Source organism: Diorhabda carinulata, chromosome 10 (assembly GCF_026250575.1).
Source record: "Diorhabda carinulata isolate Delta chromosome 10, icDioCari1.1, whole genome shotgun sequence".
In the NCBI taxonomy this organism is placed as follows: domain Eukaryota; kingdom Metazoa; phylum Arthropoda; class Insecta; order Coleoptera; family Chrysomelidae; genus Diorhabda; species Diorhabda carinulata.
The window spans coordinates 3,796,439-3,810,409 of record NC_079469.1 but is presented as its reverse complement, the minus strand read 5'-3'; the positions used below and the strand labels follow the sequence as shown (position 1 = coordinate 3,810,409).

The window sequence follows — 13,971 nt, the reverse complement described above, 5'->3', positions numbered from 1 at the left end:
TGAGTGATTTGGATAGATTGGGCACAAATTGTAAAAAGGTACAAATTAACTAAAAATCGAAAACTAGAAAAGTACAGGCAAATTTGGAATTAATGAAGGAAGAAGAATGTGTGCAATATGCAATTAAAGCAAAAAGAAAGGTACAAATGAACTAAAACCCAGATATACAAATGACTGAAGGTAGAGAAAAGAAAGAAACCATTGTTGGTGTAACTAGAAGAAGGTAAACATAATAAAAGAGATAGATCCAAAGTAAGATAATTAGAAGGGGTACAAATGAATTAAAACTTGGTAAGAAGATTAAAACCATGGTTTATATAGATAGAAGGTACAAATGAACTCAAAATAGGAAACCGAAGTAGCAAAGCCAAATATAGAAAGAAACGAGGTAAATAGAACGAAACCATGGTTCATGTAGGTATAAGAGACAGAAATATTCCTGTAGGTTTGAATCAAAATTGTATTTTGATTAAAATAAGTTAAACCATTTGCATACTTGCTACATATTTGAAACATTTCGTTTAAAAAATAAATACCTTCAAATTTTGTAATCAAAAGTTAATTTTACAACATAGTGGCACATCAAAACATCTTTGAACTGAAACTTTTAACAATAGTCTTAAATAAAAAAAGAGTAAAACACGAATAACAATTATTTTACAATATATTCAAATATTCTTTTATAATAGCTAAAGAATACAACACGAACAACGCAATTTTCCAGGTAGACTGATAAGAAGAAAAAGTGGCCAAAATGTATTTAAATTAAATTAAATTAAATTAAAAAAAAAAAAGAATCTAAAATCGGGCGACGGACAATCGTTTGTAAATACTTGATAATTACCATATTTTCATCGATCACAAATAAGTTAAACCACTAGACGCTGCATATGCCATAAGAGTATTTGCGGCCTGTTGGGTTTCTAAATATATTCTAGTTTCTTCCATCCATTCTCTTGCTACACACCTAGGCGCTCCTTTCAATAAATTCATGTATTTTAAAGTTTGGGCGAAATCGCCTCGGTCCAACCAATACCTAAAAAAAAAATATAAATAAACACCACATAATTAAGAAAATTGATACTTATCAACATTTTGATCTAAAAATACAATTACTTATCCCGTAAATCCCATATTTTCAAAATTTCGAATATAAACTTTAGTGCCCCAATTCTGATTTTCTCTCGAATATCCTCGAAGGTTTTTCAATTATAGTTAGAACACTCCAGAATATTTTATATCTGCATAATAATATAAACAAGGGTTGAATTACTGAAGGGAAAGAAGAATAAACTAACCTATTTAACCTCGTTACATTTTATAGCTATTATTTTTATAATTTTGGTTAATTTAGATTCAAAATAATCAATATTTGTTTAATTAGGTTTATAATGTCGCCATTTTTAACGTTTGAGAAGTTATAACCAACACTGACAACATAATTGTCTGGTTCTTCGAGCCGGATATATACCAGTAAACTATGGAATACTTGAAACACCATGAAATTTAATTATGAGTATGAATATCCCCATTACGGGAGTCCCTCTAGTCATTTAGATGGGATATAGCATATATAACATATAGCATATATATAGGATATATAACATATAGGCCATTAGAGCTTTTTTTTTCTACTTATTTTGTTGATCAAAAGCTTTAAGCGTTGGTTTTCCATTTCCAGTTCCAATAATTCAATCGACAAGACGTTTATTAGGATAATACGTCAAATTTACAGTTAACCAACTAGTTTTTTCTTATTTTTTCATTCTAATATGTCAACATTTTTGAAATTATAACGTTCACTACCACTACACCAAGAGTCCAATTACAATATCTGATCCTTCGAGCCGGATTTAAACCTATTGAAGGCTCGAAGGACTATAATGTGTAATTATGATCGTTCATGTGTACTAAACAGTATGTTTAGGATGAATATCACCATTACACTACATACTGCTTCTTCTTCAGATTTCTACTTATTTTGTTGGTCAAAAGCTTTCTTAGAATTCAAGCGATGGCTTTCTATTTACAGTTACAATAGTTCAATTTTAAAGAAGTATGATAGGACAACACGTCAAGAGCCCAATTACAATATCTGGTCCTTCGAGCCGTATTTGAACCTATGGAAGGCTCGAAGGATTATAATGTGTAATTATGAGCGTTCATTATACTAAACAGTATGTTTAGGATGAATATCATCATTACAGGAGCTCTTCTAGTTATTTAAATGGGAAATAACATTAAATATATAGGCCTCAAATGTTGCTTTTTCTTAATTTTTCTACTTATTTCGTTGATCAGAAGCTTTTTCAAGATTCAAAAGATTCGTTTCCATTTATAATTAAAATAATTTAATTATTAGGATGATTGTTAGGATAACATTTCAATTCCTGTCAATTTTTTTCATCTAATAAGAAATACATTCACAATATTATTAAAGTTATACTGTTTATTACCACTACACTAAGAGTGTAATAACATTTTTTGATCCTTTGAGCTGGATATAACCCTATGGAAGGCTCGAAGGACCATAATGTGTACTTATGATTGTTGATGTGTGGTAAAAAGTGTGTTGACGATTACAGGAGCTTTCCTAGTCATTTATATGCAAGATAGCATTAAATGTATCGTTAAATACTGGCATATAGACGATTTAGTGATCTCTCTACTTACCTCGCCCTTTGTAAAATATCATTAGTGTTCAACTTTGAGATATCAATTTTTTCGTCGTTAAGTTCACTCTGAGGAATGGGACTAGCAGCTTTGATAAGTAATAATGATTGAATGTAAGATAGTATATGGACAGGCAACGCAGCACCTTCGTCTGGAACTAAAGCGACAGTTCGAGCTACTTTTTCGACTTTTAAGAAGCGCTCTCTTAAAGCGTCTTCTGGATAAACTCCTCTTTCTCTAGCTTCTTTTGGAATGCCATTTATCACCGCACACACCAAGTCATCGTTTTCAGCTAAAATCGACAATCATTAATTAACTTACTTAGAAATGATAAAATTAATAATCGAGATAAATAGTTACCAGCTGCTTTTTCCACGGCTGAAATTTCCGGTTCCAAAGGTCTGATTTGATCTTTCCAGGACAACCCCGGACAACCGGCTTTTATAGCTCTCAATAAAGCTTGACAGGCACTCCATAGTACTTGAGCTTGTCTGCTAGCTGCGTCTGCATTATTTTTTTCTACAAGAAAATATTAAATCACTACATAACTCTAGTATACATATCACTTTACCTTGTGATTGGTAAAAATGTGACAAAAATTTATTTCCTGCATAAAAAATACCAAGCATAACTTGTTAAACAAAAACTAAAACGATCATGACCTTTAAAATGTACATAATTTTGGCATTAAATTAATTAAATCATAAAAAATGTGACAAGAAATGTCCTTATTTTGTAACTTCACAAATTTTGAGGTTAAGTAGTTCAAATGACCCAAAACAGAAATCTCCAAGTATAAAAATTTTATTTAACTGATAACATTATTACTTCAATACCCTGTATGTTAAAATTGATTCCAATACGTAAATTTTTAATTAGCTAACTCAATTTTATTATTCCGCACTTTTTTCTTTAAAAAACTCATTTTATAACTAATTTAACAAGTTTTGAGGTTAAGTAGTTCAAATGACCGAAACAGAAATCTCGAAGTATAACACTTTTATTTACCTAATAACATTAATATTTCAATACCCTGTATTTTAAAATTAATTTCAATACAAAACTTCTTTAATTATCTTACTAAATTTAACAAATCAAATGACTAAAAACAGAAAATTATGTTGATTTAACAACCTATGATTAACAAAATTGCGGTATCTACAATATTTTTAGTAGTACATTGATAATATTTTGAAATCAACATTTTTTTGCTACTAAACCAGATAAATGACAAACTTCAGACATTTATAAGTACTAACATTGGTTTCTTACCAGTTATAGCTTGATCTAATCCCTTTAATCGTCCAACAACTGCTGCTAACTGTATCTTAGCTTTACATTTTTCGTTTTCCAACAATTCGTCATACTTTCTAGTCAGTTCTAGTTCAATTTCTTCAGCCCTACGCTTAACGGCTTCCTCTAAATGATCAGTAAATGTTTGAGACTGTCTCTTCAATTGTTCTCGTAGTTCCAATTCATGTTGCTTCCTCAATTTCAAGACCTATAAAAAATCAACATTTAGTTGCACTTAAAGTAATTTTTAAATTATTAACAACCTGTTGTTGGAAACACAAATTCAGCCTCCTTTTTTCTTGTTCCAAAGCTTCACAAATCTGAGCGTTTGTTAATACTTCCCCTCCACCTTTTTTGGCGGCTTCAGTAGCAGCTCTAAGTCTTTCTTGGATGAGTGTTTCCATTTTAGCCAACTCTTTTTGATAGAATAGCACATGAGCATAAGTATGGAGAACAAAAAGGTCTAAATCTTCTTGAGTCAGACACAATTGCTTTTTGGAAAGATCTATGGTGGGAAATAGACTTTCCAATTCTTCAGAAAAGTGTATACGGGATTTTTCTACTTTGTCCCAATATTTTTCTGCAACACTGCCTATTTTTTGTTCTCTACTCAATTCTTTTTTAGCATTTTCGATATCTTCTTGTACTTTTGCAATGTTTGTTTGGATTATTTGTTTAGTGGATTGATCTGCTTCAAAGGAAGGACTAAAATTTGATTAAGTATTAATTAAGAATAGAATATAAATTATTTTATTTACCTAGAAACTAATTCCTTTAATTTATTTATTTTCTTAACAGCAATATCAGCCTTTTCTTTTGCTCTTCTAACACATTCCTGCTTGGATCTCGTTTTGCCCTTGATAATTTCCCAAGTTTCAGGATTGATTTCATTTACAGCTTCATCTATTATGTATTCGATATCAGCATTGTAAGATTTTGTTATAAACACTGCTTTGTTGAAAGCATTCACAGCTTCTTCGGCAGATTCACAAATTTCCTCTTCAAGTTTGGCTATATTTTCCGTTGTGGGTTTATCTGATGACGTCGGGACAGCTTTAGGCTTAGGATCTCCAGCTAATGAAAAAATTGTATCCATATATTTTATAAAACATGTTTGTAAGTAATAGAATTGTACAAATACCTAGTTCAATTACTGGTTCTTGTTTTCCGCTTTCTAGTTTTTCAAGTCTAATCTCTGTGTAATTTTGAGGAGGAGGCTTTTTAACTTCCTTCTCCAAAACTGGGATAATGGGTGGAGGAGCTATTAAAAGTGAGAGGTTAGTAGAAAACAAATTAATCAGCAATTTTAGACCAAAAATGTTAAATTCACATCCAAAAATTCTGTTCAGCAATAAACTAAATCTAAATCATAATTAAATCAACACCATACCTTTATATTCTGTAGGTTCAGGTAGGGATTTAGTCATTCTATCTCCCGATGATTTACTACCAGAAAACAAACCAAGAACAGATTTTTTAATGCTATCATAGTAAGCAGCAATTAAATTAGATGAATATAAGTTATCTTCTTGCCAAATAACTCGTATAACATCGTCTGTAAATGGTACAATCCCTGTCAATGTTTTTCTAAAAACATAAATATTTTTTTGTAACAACAGCATTCATTTAAATATTTTTCCATTACCGGAAGTCTGGGTCGTATTTAGCATATGCTAATGTGGCTCCTCCAGCTGTAATAATTGCCCCAACAGCTAATAAAAATTTTCCACCTCGGCCACTTTTTGCATCTTCTTTTGTGCTTTGACTATAATTTCGTTTGGGGGTGGAGATTATATGAAAATTTGGAGATCGATACGCTACAGGAACATTGCGTTTTTGCTAAAATATTTTAAACATATTCAAATAAACTTTTAGTGCAATTTTTTTACAAATTATCAATTCAAAGTATGGAACTCAGTAATAAATTATTCCAAAGTACGAATTGATAACTCCTTGAAACTCCTTAAAATTTATATAATTTCAAAAAAAAAACTTAAAAATAACTCATTTGAATATATTTAAAAAATGATCAAATAAAGATGACATAACATGCTGATATTAATGATATTGATACGTGAATAAATAACTTACCCATATTTTTTTATGAGGAATCCTTTTAATGAATCTCAGCATTTTGGGGAAAAGCCACTTTGAGAATAAATAAAAACAGGAAAATTAGGATTCCGAGAAAAACCCGAAATTTCAGATGTGTCGGGCCGTCATCTGTGTCATCGATGCACCAAGGACGAAAACTAGCAACAAGAATGGATTTAATGAAGTAATGACGTTGAAAAAACGCACCTAAATGAAAGTCGGAATTTGAAAACGATTTATTCTCGTAATTATAGATTAAATTTGAATATCAATAGAAAAAATTAGTATTTTTTGAAAAATGCTTTGAGGTTAAGTTGTCATATTTCTCCTTTTAGGTTGGCTATGCCGGGAAAGTTACTAGATTGAGCATATGTAAATAGAAGAGGGAAATCTAAAGATATAAATGAAAATTGGTAGTGTCTATTCACACAAAAGTCGGACGATTAATTATTTATTATCTCATTAATAATTTATCAACTTTTCATTCATATCTCATTATTAAAAAGTCATTTATTTATTATATTATTTTCGTTTTCTAAATTTTACATTCATAATTTAACACATATGATTATTATTAATCCATTTAGTGTTAAGTATACGTATTATCGTATGACTAGCAACAACAATTAAAATTTTATATTGGAATTATCTATATCCTTTGTACATTTGAGCGCTAATGTATTTATATAAATTCATTAAGTCATTAAAATATATTTCTTTTAATACACGGTGTTTGTTTATTTGTACCCACTTACCTAACACCACAAACAGTCTCACCAACTTAACACCAATTTTATACCCTATTATCTCAACTATAACCTTAAAATTTGATACATTTTCATTAATCATGAACATTTAGTCTACGAATTATGTTTAAACAAATATTGTTTTCTGCTTCAAGAGTTACTCTAGCCGCTAGAGCAACCTCAGTTTGTTCAATTCAAAATGTGATCAAACAAAATGTCACTCAACCATTATTAATCAGAAATTTCACATCTTTATTAACTAACCAAAGTCCAATTATTGCTCCTAATATTCTTTTCGAAAAATCGAAATTACAAACTATAAACACACCTATAAGAACAGTGACAAAATTCTCGTATAGAAAAGGAAAAAGAAAATCCGTCAAGACCGTATTAAGAAGATTCTATCGTTTACATTGGGGTGCATGGATAAGAACCAAATGTGGTAGAAATAAAAAGTATTGTATTTATATTATAAAAAATTGATTAGATATATGCTTAACGTTGTTGTAGGCTGTGGAAAAAGAGTCCTCCAAGAAAACGTAGATTGAGACAACACGTTTTCTGTAATGCCTCCCAAAGTTATAAATTAGATAAAATGGTGGGACCTTTCTGGAGGAAACGACGGTATTACATCGATGATCCGTACGATCCTTATCATTCAAGAGAAGAATGGGCGTTTACCCGGACTAAACCCAGACCATACATCCCTCCAGAGGAAAGAATTCAGTAATTGAGTAAATATAAAGTTGTTTCTCATTTTCTTATTGTTGTCTTATTTTCCTTAGTAAATCGATGTTTTTGATTATTAAATTATATTTAATTTGTACAACTTTAGTTGTAGATTGTAAAAGAAGGAATTTGTACTCAGATAAGGTTGTTTTTGTGTAGATACTTAACTGGCAGATCAATTCATTAGTAGAAATATCATTTCAATAACTTCAATATTTCATCAGATAATTTCGTTGAAAAATTTTACCTTAATGATTTAAAAAAGAATTGGGTCAGAAATGCTTACATTTTCAAAGCTACCTTTCATCTGGAAGAGATTTAACAAAACCAAGTGCTAAATTATTAAAAATTCTTTCTTTGGAATGTCGTGAGTTGCAACTTGTAGTAGTATTAAAGTCTGTTTTTGTTCCTGCAATAACAGTTTATGTTGGTTGAAGGGTAAACTGTGGTCAGAAGGATCATTTCTTGTACATTTTTCAGGGACTGTTCTTGTAGCAGTATTAAAAAGTCTGTTTTTGTTCCTTCGATAACAGATTTTAAGATTTTGTACATCAGCGATAAATTGTTCATGTGAGAGAAGCTTTTATGCTCAAAAAGAGTGTAATTCATGATCGACTTTAAATCAAGCTAGAGGCTTTAGCTTTTTGATGCATAGAGTTAAACATAATGAACAAGATTTCATATATATAATTAATGATTTTGGGAATTCAAAGTCTCACAAAAATGTAATATTTTTATAATTTATTATGAATTGTAAAACCAATAGATAAGTAAGAAAAAATATTTCATTGTTGTTTAACCGTGAATGGAATGAAAAAGATGTAATGATTAAACTCATTTTGTAAGCTTCATATTACAAATAGTACATGATTGAAATCTTTTTGCTCAAAATGATGACTTGCCATGAAAATAATTAAGGATCTTACATGAAACTTCAGTTATTAAATCATGAAATTGAAATTCTGTTGATAAAAAATGTAATTTAAATAATTGAGGAACTAAGGTATCGTAAATCTGCCACAATCTGCCACCGATAGTACCAGTACTCAATTTATTCACCAAATAAGAAAATTAGCAATCAGCTTTGGATAAAATTCTATAATACAAATCTTGTGAAAAGGCAAGAAATTGATAAGAAACAGAAAGAAATCAACAAAATCATTTATGAGAATGGTACAAAGCTAACAGATAAAAATAATACAAAATATTTAAAAAAATCGAGTAATCAATACAAATATCAAATTGAATAATACAGTTCTAGTTTTCAACAAACAATGCAGATATTCCGGAAAAAATATTGTGGATGTATATAAATGAATGTATAAATAAAAATCGATAAAAGAGATTAAAAAATTGGTTAAAAGTACAAAAATAGATTTTACCTGTAGTAATGTAGATTATATTGCGAGAAGAAAAGATATAATTCTAATAACAACAGTATTATAATTGAGTATTTATCGTATGCCTCCCGTAACTTCCAATATGTTGAGAACTCTTAGTAGTCTTCCATTGGGGTGTTAAGAACCCTTAGTAATGATGTAATTAAAAGTTGTGAGGTTATGAAAGAAAAAAACTGCTCAAGGCCTCGAGTCTGTTTTTATTAGTACAGTATGTTTTATATAAAAAAATTTTAGGGTTAAAATGCCAAAATATATCACTTTATATATAATAATTAAGAAAAGCGTAGTGTAAATATTCATAAATGCATCAAGGTGAAGGTTAAACAATGACGTTTCTCATTTTGCCAATACCCTCGATTTCACTTTCCAGTACATCTCCTTTCTTCAAATATTCCGGAGGATTTCTATGCGTACCAACTCCCGCAGGTGTGCCTGTTAGAATAACGTCTCCAGGGTATAAAGTTACTATCCTTGAATGAATAAAAATACACTAGGTAGAATTTTGGTTGAAGAATATTCAAAAACTCAGATTTTATCAACTTTACGGGATAAAAACCGGCACAATTTTTGTTAAAATATGATAGTTGGGTTTAAAAACGTTTTAAAATTCATTTACAGATAAAAATTGAGATGGGAATCACACTTCATTTGTTTGAAAATAAGCGATTTTAAACCAGATTTTTCATAAATGTTCGAAGGAAAACATTAAATAATCATGTTTTGGTAAAAAAATCATTCAAATCTTAATTAATTTACAAAGTTTGCAAGATAAAAGTAGTCGAAATAAATTTTCAAATGAGATAATTGTCTAAAACTCTAAATGATAATGTTTTGGACATTAGATAATATCAATCAATCCTCAAATTCCAATCATTTTACACACTTTCAAGGACAAAAATAGTCCAATAAATGTTAAAAATAAGAGTATTGGGTCTAAATCGTGTTTGAACCATAATTGTTCAATAGAAAACACTAAATCATCATTGTTTTGGTCAAAAAAAGCATTTAAACCTCAAATTATAATCATTTTACATACTTTATGAGATAAAAGTAGTCAAAACATTTGTATAAATGAAATTATTGGGTTTAAAACGTGTTCAGATCACAATTATTTATATGAAAACACTGAATGATGTTTTAGTCATTAGTTAAAACAAATATCATTCAATCCTCAAATTCCAATCATTTTGAACACTTTCTAGCACAAAAATAGTCAAAATAAATATTCAAAATAAGATTATTGGGTCTAAATTATGTTTGAATCATAATTATTTGATGGAACACACTAAATCATCTTATTTTAGTCTCAAAAATCATTTAAACCTCAAAATCTAATTAATCTGCACACTTTCTAGAACAATAATAGTCAAAATAAATGTTCAAGATTATTGGGTCTTAACAATGTTCGAATCATAATTGTTAGAAGGAAAACACTACATCATTATATTTTAGTAAAAAAATCTTTCAAACCTCAAAATCTTAATCATTTTACATTCTTTATGATATAAAAGTAGTCAAAATATTCGTTCAAATGAAATAATTGGGTTTAAAACATGTTTGAATCGCTTATACTTTTATATATTTGAAACTAACTAGGTTTTGACAAGTTTCTAAATTAAAACGAAATAAAAACATTTACTAATAATATTTTTCACTATTTGGTTCACCATATCCTAAATTGCTATCAAAATACAAACAGTTTTATATAAATTACCAAATTAGAATAAATACTACTTACTGAGATAGATACGATACTAAGAAATCGATTTTAAAGATCAATTCTGACGTATTTCCATTTTGTTTAAGTACTCCATTCACCCAAGATTTTATAGACAAATTATTAGGATTAACTTTATTTTTTGTAACCACAACAGGTCCTAATGGACAGAAAGTATCCATGGATTTTCCTAGTAAGAACTGACCGTTGTTTCTCTTTTTCTGCCAGTCTCTCGCGCTGATATCTTGTGCTACAGTATAACCGAAAATATAATCGTTAGCTTGATCTTGTCTGATAGCTTTCGCTTTTTTACCAATTACTACTGCCAATTCTACTTCCCAATCAACACACTGTAAAACTAAATGATTAAAAACTGTTAAAAATAGTGAAATTATACATACATCTGTTATAGGTGGAATTTGTACGTTATCATTAGGTCCCACAATAACTGATGAAAATTTACTGAAAATCATAGGTTCCTTGGGGTGAGGTATATTTTGTTCCTCGCAATGACCACTGTAATTCAATCCAACACACGCTACTTTATCTGGTTTTGTTATTGGAGATAGAAGATCTACATTTTCGAGAGGAGTTACTGATTTACTTTCTCCAACGATTCTGAGAAACAAATAACATCGAAACAATTATTTTTTTAACAAAATATGAATCGAATTGAAATTATTTTTCAAAACAATAAAATTAAAAATTCAAATCCTAACCACACAATTTTTGTGTGTGAATTACCCTGAAGTTTGATACAATTAAAATAAGTCTGCCATTTTTGTTCCAACTTCTGTATTATATGAATGTCAAGGTTAGAAGCAGTAGTGTTTATGCAATATATTTTATGTAGTTTAAATCAATATTTTGATAATAATTATCACATTTATGTGAGAATAATGCGAAAAATGTATTTAAAATATTTTTAATAAAAATAACTTGCAGATAAAAGATCATTTACGTCTTCATAACCTTGTTAAATCGAATAATTAGTTTTAAATGGAAATAATTGAAAATATTAATGAATGCTAAGAGATTTCCGATAAAAATACCATAATTATATGTAGTATATGAATGATATTGACAGGGGCACATCAAAATTTTTATTTTAATACTTTATGGTCACCTTAAACATGTAGTATGAACCACGTAAAAAAATATTTTAAATATTGTCTATAGTCATTTTTAAATGAATAAAAATTGTAATAATTTATGAAGATATCGTAATATATTCCTTTCAATACATGTTAAACAATTGAAAAGTAATTGCTGAAAAACAATGATGTTACATAATATGAACAATTACGAATTTTTTGAATGCAAAATAATAACTATTATCAGATAACTTGATATCAGTGACCTTGTAATTATAATGGAACTTGTAATTATATAGTTATGATCTATCATCAGGCAATGGTATACTAATTTTTTTAAAGTTGTAATCAACTTGAACGTGACAAGAACTTAGCAACAAAAACTCTTTCGACAACCCCGGTATACAAATTTGCTGGAATGGGCAATATTCTTCAATTCTTTTATGTAGTTGTTAAAATGTCGCATGAAAAGTTTAATTTTGTTCTAAAACCGTTGCATGTTCATTATATGAAATCAAATATATTCCTAATATATTTTCATAGTTTCGACCTTGATTTTTTAATAGAAGGTAGAAAAGTAATTTTAGGAATTTAGTCAAAAAATATGAAGTAACCTCAATTTTCTGCTGGATTATGTCAAAACCTGATAATAAATTGAAGATAATGATTTGCTATTAATTGAAGATAATGCTGAAATCATTATATCATTTTTTTACGTAGAAACAAAATATTTTTAATCTTTTTATAATACAGTCATATGTTTTTAGTTCCCGTAGCAACAAGCGACTTGTTAAAATTTAGGTATCTTATTAATAATTTGAGTAAAATAAAAATGTTTACTAGAAGAATCATCAAAATTGCGATATATAGATAATTTTCTTACATGATATGTATGATTATCAATTATGTTTAGATAAAAAATGCTTCCATTAATTATAACAAAATCTTGTAATTCTAAAATTAATAATAAACTACAACCGCATGGTCGGACGCTTAGCCATCCAATCTAAATATTTGTATAGTATCTAAACATTATTCAATAAGATGAAATTACATAAATACCTTGCTGGATTAATCTTTCTATAAAAAAAAACGAATAAAAATTATCTAATTAACAGGAATGTTGATTAAAAAATTGTAGGTTCAAAATTACATACATTTCTCAAGGACAACCTTATGAAAATATTAAATTCTAAATAAACAGATTTTACCTTTTGGCTTTTTCATATATTCCACACCCTTGTCCTAAAAACTCCACTAAACTATTAGGTATTGAATGATCTACGGCACTGATATCAATTATGTCACCAGAAGATGTTAATTGAGCCCCAAGATGTTGTTGTCCACCTTTTTTTAGTCGGTATTGCACAAATCTCATATTTGAAGCAGATCCCACACTGAAATTTTTTATACTCTGATTCTTCAAATGTTTTATAACGTTGATCAACAACGTTCGCGATTTATTGCTTACTGCCGAGTTCATTATTGAAAAAAAACAACGACTTAAGTTGATGAAAATTAATATTGTGATAAGATTGTAGCGTTTTGAGTAAATAAAGTACTTCAGTTCAATTAAAACCCGAGATGTTGTATCTCTGCAGTTACCTACTAAATACCGAAGTAGAAGGCTCTACACTCCACAATACATTTTCGGTTAGAACTGGAATAGCGATTTTTTTAATGTATTTTGGCGGTTCTGTACCTTAGGTTGAGAGAGGGAACAGAGAAGACATATGATTTGAGGTTAAGATAATTAAAAATTCATTATTAAAATAGTTATTAAATAAAAATGGTAGGAAATGCACGGTGAAAGTTGCAAGGTTATAGTATTATATGTTTCTTACCAGTAACAGTTGAAATCTATAAAACAGAAATTGATTTCATTAATATTCACAAAAAAATGTCGCACATAAATATAGACAAACGTAGGTACCTTCAATTAATAAATAGGGTTAATCGTTAAAAGGTGTCTCTGTGATTCATGACGTATTCAAATATAGCTTTCTATCAATAGGTAGAGCCACTCATATAACTAAAGTATTTGATTGAATCAGAAGTTTCTTATCTTTTTTATATTTTTATTATTATTATATTCATCACACGGTTATTATTTATTTATTCTTAGCTAAAATTTACAGAAAAAGAGAATTAATCAATTAAAAAATATGTGAATTGACTGACACGTAATCATAACTTCGATTGATAGATAGAGCCACTAGTATTAT

General features: G+C 28.8%; 3 protein-coding genes across 7 annotated transcripts; 1 reads left to right on the top strand and 2 right to left on the bottom strand.

The window, feature by feature from the left end:
- Positions 1–646: 646 nt before the first annotated feature.
- On the bottom strand, positions 647–7,007 carry LOC130898933 (MICOS complex subunit Mic60). Of its 4 annotated transcripts, XM_057808542.1 has the most exons (11): positions 6,816–7,007; positions 6,058–6,218; positions 5,612–5,805; positions 5,357–5,553; positions 5,108–5,227; positions 4,725–5,040; positions 4,230–4,671; positions 3,946–4,174; positions 3,034–3,192; positions 2,674–2,965; positions 647–1,036 (listed from the first exon to the last, which is right to left on the bottom strand). In XM_057808542.1, exons 2-11 carry the CDS (start codon positions 6,097–6,099, stop codon positions 859–861), a joined length of 2,169 nt encoding a protein of 722 aa, XP_057664525.1. In that variant the 5' UTR covers positions 6,100–6,218; positions 6,816–7,007; the 3' UTR covers positions 647–858. The 4 variants fall into 4 exon arrangements, with proteins under 4 accessions (XP_057664525.1, XP_057664527.1, XP_057664524.1 ...); XM_057808544.1 differs by lacking the exon at positions 5,108–5,227 and having other exon boundaries at positions 6,816–6,857; XM_057808541.1 differs by lacking the exon at positions 6,816–7,007 and having other exon boundaries at positions 6,058–6,385.
- On the top strand, positions 6,807–7,566 carry LOC130898935 (39S ribosomal protein L35, mitochondrial). The gene is made up of 2 exons (XM_057808547.1): positions 6,807–7,261; positions 7,317–7,566. The coding sequence occupies exons 1-2, from the start codon at positions 6,930–6,932 to the stop codon at positions 7,534–7,536; spliced, it is 552 nt and encodes a 183-aa protein (XP_057664530.1). The 5' UTR covers positions 6,807–6,929; the 3' UTR covers positions 7,537–7,566.
- A 1,546-nt stretch (positions 7,567–9,112) lies between these two features.
- On the bottom strand, positions 9,113–13,666 carry LOC130898934 (fumarylacetoacetate hydrolase domain-containing protein 2). Of its 2 annotated transcripts, XM_057808546.1 has the most exons (5): positions 13,591–13,666; positions 12,958–13,143; positions 11,054–11,270; positions 10,674–11,002; positions 9,113–9,405 (listed from the first exon to the last, which is right to left on the bottom strand). In XM_057808546.1, exons 2-5 carry the CDS (start codon positions 13,122–13,124, stop codon positions 9,255–9,257), a joined length of 864 nt encoding a protein of 287 aa, XP_057664529.1. In that variant the 5' UTR covers positions 13,125–13,143; positions 13,591–13,666; the 3' UTR covers positions 9,113–9,254. The 2 variants fall into 2 exon arrangements, with proteins under 2 accessions (XP_057664529.1, XP_057664528.1); XM_057808545.1 differs by lacking the exon at positions 13,591–13,666 and having other exon boundaries at positions 12,958–13,472.
- Between the last annotated feature and the right edge of the window lie 305 nt (positions 13,667–13,971).